Raw genomic sequence first — 8,230 nt, forward strand, 5'->3', positions numbered from 1 at the left:
AGGTGAAGTGCTGGCAAAGCACTTTGCTGGTACATGCTGTAAACCAGTCGGGTTTTGGCTGATTCCTTGTAGAGAGGGAGTAGCGCAGGAGTTGCAACTGAACTGCGGGTGCTGGTCTTATTCCTTGGTGGTCCTGTCCTGATCCAAATTTGGTCTACCCTGTCCTGATTTCGATACTGCACCTACTGGCCTACTGGCGACTGCAATGTTTGGGGTTCTTCTTCTGTCCTTTTAACTGACCCGTGGCCAGGTTTGGTGTTCACACCATTCTAGGTAAATATAGATCTGTGTGAGTAATTGTCATTATAAACTTGCGTCCTTTTCTTTACCCTCCCTAATTTGCAAACTTTGATTATATATATGTTCCCTTTTCTTACCCTTCCCTTAGTAAATGAAAGTTCGCATTTTACTGATCTATTAGCGTGTTCCGTTTTCCTACCCTCCCCTTAACTAAATGTCAGACGACTAATGATTGCTTTATAATTAGATTTATTAGTGTGTTCCTTTTTCTTACCTTCCCTATAGTCATATGCTAAATTAGGCTCATAATTGCATATTATTGTTCCTTTTTCCCTACCTTTTGATAATTGCTTAAACTGTATCCTCTAGTATGTTCCTTTTCTTTACCCTCCTTTTGTAAAGTGGTTAAAATGTGTTCTCCAAATAGCATGTTCCTTGTTTTCCTTCCCTTTCAAAATCAAACTTGCTAAATGGTTTGCACAATATTTCTTTTGCATAGCTATATACTGTTTCTGATGTTGGTTATTGATAGTCTTATTACTTTTAACCTATGGCTTATGACTTTTGATGATGAGTAGATAAAGATTTTAAACCTTTCTCGAGTCTGTGGTTATTACATGAGTGCAAAGTTATTTTATATTTGACTGCCTATTTTTACAACTAACTCCCTGATCCATTGTGGTCATCGGTACCAGTGGCAGGGATTGGTAAGTCAATGGTATAGGAATTAGTGGAACAAAATAGACTGGTAGTAGAGTGTAGGTTACCCGATTGAGTAAATATGGTGAATTGAATTATGGGCCCAGGTGAGTATTGGTAAAACTATAGTCGGGTGACCTGCGCGCTCTATCAGAAGAGTGAGAATGTAGTTTATTTACACACACACCATAAGCTGGAAGACAGTCTGTAGTATTGTACAAAACTTGCATAAATTACATAGTGTAGTTACAGGAAATTTCCACAAAATTACGTGAAAATACGACCATTTACACAAATTGAATTTGCACTCAAGAAATTACCTGAAAGGTCACTTCAGGTAAAAATTCAATTAAAAAATTTAATTTCAAATTGATTCTGGTCCCTAACGTTCAACACTACTTGCATTCGGATTAGCAGTTTTGCGCACAACAATTACCTGAACAGTCAGTTTGAGTAAAAAAAAAAACCTAAAATGCTTGTTGGCACATTAAAGGACCTGAGGCCAGATGTCCAAAGTATTTTTGCATGCTCAAATGGGTTTGCAACCCATTTGCACATGCAAAAATACCTACGGGCCATGAACAAACCCTAATTAGCAATTTATTCGCGACTTGCTAATTAGGATTTGCGACTCGATATTAGGAAGGGGCGTTTCAAGACTGCTCATTAGTATGCATGGCCTCGGGACAAAACAACAATCCAGAATCCTTCAGGAAGCTCCAAATAATTTGCATATTTCCTCTGGTGGTGCCCCAGAGATGGCAAGAAGACCACCAACACCAACATATTCTCCTATACTCTGGAGGCTGCCATGAGTCCAGCAACCCATAGAGTGGTGTCCCCAGGAAGTTTGGCATGTGGCCCTAAGTCTCCCAAGGGATTGAATTGATGACCCCAGAAACGTTTGCAATATGTTCAAGAATTTTGGTAGTTCCAGATTTGTCTAAAGGCTTTACAGTGCAGAGATATTTGTTGGTGGTCCTGTTGTTACTTTACAGCATATGTATATGTAAAAATGAAACTCATGCATATGGCTTATTAAAAATTTAAATCCTTTATTGACAATGTAAACAGTGAATTGTCACATGTATTGATTATCATTGTAAACTGACATAACTCCTAGTGGTTTTAATGGTGATATATTGATTTATCATGATTTATTTCTGAGATATTGTATTGAAACCCTGACAAAGCCAGTAGACCTGACTTTTGATGCCTATATGAAGTTGTTATATCTTGAATCTTCCTGCTGCTCAGCTAGAGTGTATGTGAAGTAGAATGTTAAAAGATTGGAATGTTGCTGTGCTGTGAATGTCAGTTGGGTGAGGGCTGAGTAGCAGGACAGCTGCTCCTGATGGGGTTATCGCTATAACTTATAACTTAACATCTTAACTAATAAAGTAACTTAAGAACCTACAGTTCCAGCTTCTTTCTGATTACTTCATTTGGCGACATCTGGTGATCACTGTGTAGAAGAAACTACGCGTGCAAATTTAAAAAAAAAAAAAAAAGGATCTAAAGGAAAAGGAGTATTAGACTGGAACAAAGAGAAGAGGAAAAGAAGTCAAAGTCTGATTTGTTGAAGAACCCGCGCGTTATAATTCAAGGAATATTAAAGACATGACAGAGACTCGACTGTTACTAAAAGGGAAGTCAAGCCTGGTTGGGAAAAGAATCCTGAAAGGTATTGTAAAGTGGAAAAACAACAAAAACTCGAGGTAAATGACTTTCTATTATAAGTGTGTCTGGAGCGTTGTCTGGCAATTTAACCCCATCAGTGACCCGGTTATCGATCGCCCTGAAGCCCACGTTTGCCAGACTCATGACAGTAATTCGAGCCTCGGGTAATTGTGTATGTCGACTCTGCGTGATCTTACTGCACAAATTAATGTGATTAATGCCAGCAGAACTGTTTGAGAGCCAGTTAAGTGTAATTCAAGAGAATAAATTCAGCTGAGGTCTTCAGTTGTTTTCGAAGTTGGCTGGTTGTTCGGGGGCATTAAATCGAGCCTCGGAGAAGAAGTGAAGGGCATTCGTCAGCTGTTTAAAAATAATATCGAGCCTGGGTGTTTAGTCAATTTCAAAAGAGCGCAGCGTTAGTTTCAGGAGTGCAAGCAGTGTTAATTGCATTTAAACGACATTGCTGACAGGGCATAAAAACAGTGTGTGAAAGAAGCGCGAACTGCAGCTCGAGACAATTATTTAAAATAAGTTCGAGCCTGGAAAACACGTTGTGTGCAATGGAGCGCAAAGGCAAGGAAGAGCATCCAAATCCTATGTAAACATACTGTGTCTGGTGAAGCGTGAAGGCGAGCACAAGTCTTGGGAATGGAAGTAAAGTATTTGTCATTTTCATCGTTACATTTAGCAAAAAAAATAAAAATAACGGTTACTGTTTTCCTTTAAAATGGGCACGAGCCGATTTATACTCCCAGGATTTACCTCATCAGTCGCCTTCATCATCATCCTCTGTGACGCGACAGCACTTCATGTCGGATGGCTCGTCTTGATTTAGAGCTTATTGTGGACGCGAACAAGCCGGCTCTACGTCGGAAAACGTGCCTCCATTTTGTTTGTTGTCAACAAGTGATATTTCCAAGGATGTTTTCGTAGTGACATTTAGCGCTATGCCGTTTGTGTGGAGAAACAGGTACTGTCATCGTTTTTAATTTAGAATGTGCACACGGCAACAGTGCTCATGGAAAATAAGCTACACAGATGAAATTTGTTTAAAGAGTAGTATGGGCTCAAGTTACAGGAACTGCACAACAACAGCTGGTTTGTCAAATTAAGAAGAAATGTACAGTAGCCGACCCGTGAGCCCAGAAGAATAAGAAGAAAATGTCCCAGAACTAGAAACGCAACAGGAAAAAATGAATGTTGTTAGAAGTTTGTGTTTGTGTCTAAGGTCTCAGGTCCACAACACAACTGCGTTTTAGGTTTATTAAGGTGATATGTTTGGTGGTATGCTTTTCATTTGTTTGTGTTGTGTCTCACAACGAGTGTTAAGGGGGCTATGTGGCATATGGTGACCCCTTGATTGTGTTGTTTGGTGGTTGATATTTGGATCACCAAGTGATCGATGATTAGCTCATGTTTGTGGGGGCTATGTAGTATATAGTCACCCCTTGGTTGTGTTATTTTGCTGTTGACGCTAATTTAACAAGAGTTGTTCCACAACTAGTGTTGTGTGTGAGTGTGTCCAGATGTTAGGCGACCCATTAGCTCATGTTTGTGGGGGCTATGTGGTATATGGTCACCCCTTGGTTGTGTTGTTTAGGTGTTGATGCTAATTTAACAGGAGTTGATTCACAACTAGTGTTGTGTGTGAGTGTGTCCAGATGTTAGGCGACTCATTAGCTCATGTTTGTGGGGGCTATGTGGTATATGGTCACCCCTTGGTTGTGTTTGGGTGTTGATGCTAATTTAACAAGAGTTGTTCCACAACTAGTGTTGTGTGTGTGTGTGTGTCTAGATGATAGGCGACTCATTAGCTCATGTTTGTGGGGGCTATGTGGTATATGGTTACCCAACCATTAGTTTGTGTAAGAGTTGGTTATGCTGCATTTTGCCACTCATTATTTTGTTTGAGGCAAGAATGAGTTATGTGAGTGCTTGTTCTTAGTCTATGGTGTGCGCGTTGTTCCCTGATATTTGTTGCGTTAAGTTTGTTCCTTTGTGTCTTGCTTGTTATACTGGTCTGGCCAACTTGTATAATTAATGGCATAAGGATGTAGGATGAAGATAGTTGTTCATTTCAGGAAGTAATGCGGATTGTGTTAAAATTATTTTGTTTGTGTTGTCCATTTGTACTTTGGTACATTGTTTTAATATCTTTGACTATGTGTACTAGAGTGCATTTTATGGACAACTATTTTATTGCTTAATGCAATTGTACCCATAACGAAGGGAGATATGTTATATCTTGAATCTTCCTGCTGCTCAGCTAGAGTGCATGTGAAGTAGAATGTTAAAAGATTGGAATGTTGCTGTGCTGTGAATGTCAGTTGGGTGAGGGCTGAGTAGCAGGACAGCTGCTCCTGATGGGGTTATCGCTATAACTTATAACTTAACATCTTAACTAATAAAGTAACTTAAGAACCTACAGTTCCAGCTTCTTTCTGATTACTTCAGAAGTCTAGTACATTATAGAGGTGATCTGGCCTTAGGGTCAGAACTTGTTGGGGGTGTGAGATATTAATAGGCTGTCACCAAAGGTATTTTTACATGCCATCATGTAAAATATTTGTAAATTAATGCATGAGTAGAGTAGTGTCTGCATAATGAAATATCTTTCCTTTCAGAAGTTATATGATTTAGTGGGTGTTGTTTGTTACATACCTGCAGAGTTTATACTAGCCCAAACCACCTACCATGAGTAGACCTTGGAATGCTCTGCTTCCCTACTCTTAGAGAGTTAACTGGTACTGCGGCATACTTACTTTCCAGTAGTTGAAATGTTTCAGACTTGTTACATGGGAAGGACTCACATCCTTCCAACTAATAGCCTTCTTTTTTACAGCATTGTCCCAGTTTATTGGTATGTACAGTCTGGACATGCTTTAACATTTATTTTCATCTGCTTAAAACTCTCTGGTCACTCCACCTGTCTAGCATGACCTGGAAAATCCCTAATCAACTTACACTTTCCCTTGTGATGCTTCAGTGCTCTGCCCTTAGGCCCTTCCATTTCTTTACTTACACTACTATCCTCACCTCTGTACTCTTATATCAACCTCTATGGAAGTGACTCTCAGATATGGTTCTTTTTCTTGGTCTACAGGTTCTAAATTTTAAACCTGGGTGCAATTTTATTCTCTTCTCCTAAGCTCTACTAAAACTGAGATCTAAGTCTTCCCTAATCATTACAACCCACTCCTTCCATCATATATCCCAATTGCCTCTAGCTTCTCTTTCCCAATCAAGTTCTGCTTTTAATCTGTGAATGATATTTAATACCCTAGTCAACTTATTTTTTATATACAGTCTACAGTGCACATTTGATCTTCTTCTGCCTTTTTTCACTAGCTCCCTTTTCACAATTATGTTGTTCTTTGCCTCTTATATCTGAACATCCTCCAGCCACAATCTGCTGTGTAGCTCTCACTTCTAGCTGGTATCAGCTTGACCTCTATGAGCTGCATCTGTTGTTACTTTTTTCACTTCATTGCCCTTAGGCTTGCAGTTCCCATACTCCTTCATCAGTGATGCCCTACCTTACATTCCCTTCACTCTCTTGTAAAGTTGTTCATATGTTATCCCGATATGGTTTTCTTTTACATTCCTATTTTTTCCACCTTGTATTTATTCTGGGCCTTGCCAAATGTTCTGGACATATATAATTAAATGAAAAGGAATGAAAAAGAAACCCTGATTGAAATGAGCAGAAAGGGGATACATTGTGTAGCATGATCTTCTGTTCCTGATTCTTTGAGCATTAGCTCTTGTTAAGGCAGGTTTTGAAGCAACAGGTTACCCCCCTCATGATCTAGTCTGTTGTGTTCTCTTCCACCCTAAGATCTGTTCTTCCTTTCCCTAACATTTTGATGATACCTTGTTTGATCTCTTTGGTTCTCAGTCCATAAACAATTGGATTGAGAGCAGGTGGTAACACGAGGTGAAGGACATTGAGCAAGATGGGAACATCTGGTGAGATTTTCTTCTCCATCGTGTTGCTGAAAATAAAAACTAGCAGCAGAGTGTAAAAAAAGGAGAGGAGAATAAAGTGAGGAGTGCAGGTGCTGAAGGCTTTAGCTGCCGCCCCTTCTGCCCGAAGTTTTAGGACCACTTGAAGGATCATGCAGTAAGACAGAAAAATACAAATGAGGTCCCCTCCTAAAAGGATGAAGCCAGTGGAGAGTTGATAGACTTTGTTGACTGTGCTATCATTGCATGCAAGGGATGCCACAGACACCACGGTGCAGATACAGTTCTCAACAACATTACTAGAGCAGAGATGAAGTCGGGTGGCTAAAAGAGGGAACGCTGCGCCCAAGAAAATGTTCCTCACCAGGATGAAGAGAATGGCTTTAGCAACAAAGCTGTTTGTAATCACTGAAGAGTACCGCAGGGGGTTGCAGATGGCTGTGTAGCGGTCGAAGGCCATAACAAGAAATGCACCAGATTGTGATGCAAGAAAACTGTTCATAATGTACATCTGAAGAAAGCAGGTGGCTACACCAATGGCCGTCCAGCCAAAGCACAAAATTCCCAGGGTTTTCGGGATGGTGGATGTACACAGTACTAGGTCTAAGACCGCGAGTAAAGCAATGAGATAGTACATGGGTTCATGAAGTTGCCTCTCTCTATGTATGACTGCTAGTATCATGGTGTTGGCACCCATGGCAAGGAGGTATAGAAGGGTCAGAGGGATAGAAAGCCAATGTTGCCATATCTGGAATCCTGGAAAGCAGATCAACAAAAGGGTCGAGATATGCATAGATGAGGTGGTGTTGACAGTAAGCATAGTGTATTAACACATCAGCATCTGCAATTAGAACAATACATAGATATATGCTATTATGGAATTGCCTGCACAGACCCTGGCTATTTTAATTACATGATCTTAATTTTATCAAATGTATCAATCTATTCATATCTGGCACTCCTATTAAACTAGGAAGGAGAATATGATTTAAAATAAATCAGCCATGGAAACTATTGATTGCATGTGCACAATATTGACATTGTATATTTTGAGTAAGTTGTTCAGCAAGTATTTGCATGGGAAGCACAGTGGGCCCGATTCACAGAACTAACTTAAGACAAAATCCTAAACTTACTACCAATTTGGTATTCACAGAAGGCACTTACTCATTTTGGTATTCACAGAAGGCACTTACTCATTTCGGTATTCACAGAAGTTAGGAGTCCTAACTTTAGGACTCCTAAATGCCTTCTGTGAATACCGAAAGTCTTAAAGTTAGGATTTTTCTCAGTTTAGTAGTAGTAAAGTTAGGACTCCTAACTTTAGGACTCCTAAATGCCTTCTGTGAATACCAAAAGTCTTAAAATTAGGATTTTTCTCAATTTAGTAGTAGTAAATTTAGGACTCCTAACTTTAGGACTCCTAAATGCCTTCTGTGAATACCAAAAGTCGTAAAATTAGGATTTTTCTCAGTTTAGTAGTAGTAAATGAAGAAAAATCCTAATTTTAAGACTTTCGGTATTCACAGAATGCATTTAGGAGTCCTAAAGTTAGGACTCCTATCTTCTGTGAATACCGAAATGAGTAAGTGCCTTCTGTGAATACCAAAATGAGTAAGTGTCTTCTGTGAATACCAAAATGGTA

At 39.6% G+C, this 8,230-nt stretch overlaps 1 protein-coding gene across 1 annotated transcript; it reads right to left on the bottom strand.

Moving 5' to 3' along the window:
- Positions 1-6,427: 6,427 nt before the first annotated feature.
- Positions 6,428-7,405, bottom strand: LOC144774073 (olfactory receptor 56A4-like). The gene has a single exon (XM_078659101.1). The coding sequence runs from the start codon at positions 7,403-7,405 to the stop codon at positions 6,428-6,430; it is 978 nt and encodes a 325-aa protein (XP_078515227.1).
- Between the last annotated feature and the right edge of the window lie 825 nt (positions 7,406-8,230).

This window comes from Lissotriton helveticus, chromosome 8 (genome assembly GCF_964261635.1).
Source record: "Lissotriton helveticus chromosome 8, aLisHel1.1, whole genome shotgun sequence".
In the NCBI taxonomy this organism is placed as follows: domain Eukaryota; kingdom Metazoa; phylum Chordata; class Amphibia; order Caudata; family Salamandridae; genus Lissotriton; species Lissotriton helveticus.

Bases quoted from the DNA above. Each gene is read 5' to 3' on its own strand.
- LOC144774073 (XM_078659101.1), bottom strand. From the start codon at position 7,405: ATGCTTACTGTCAACACCACCTCATCTATGCATATCTCGACCCTTTTG.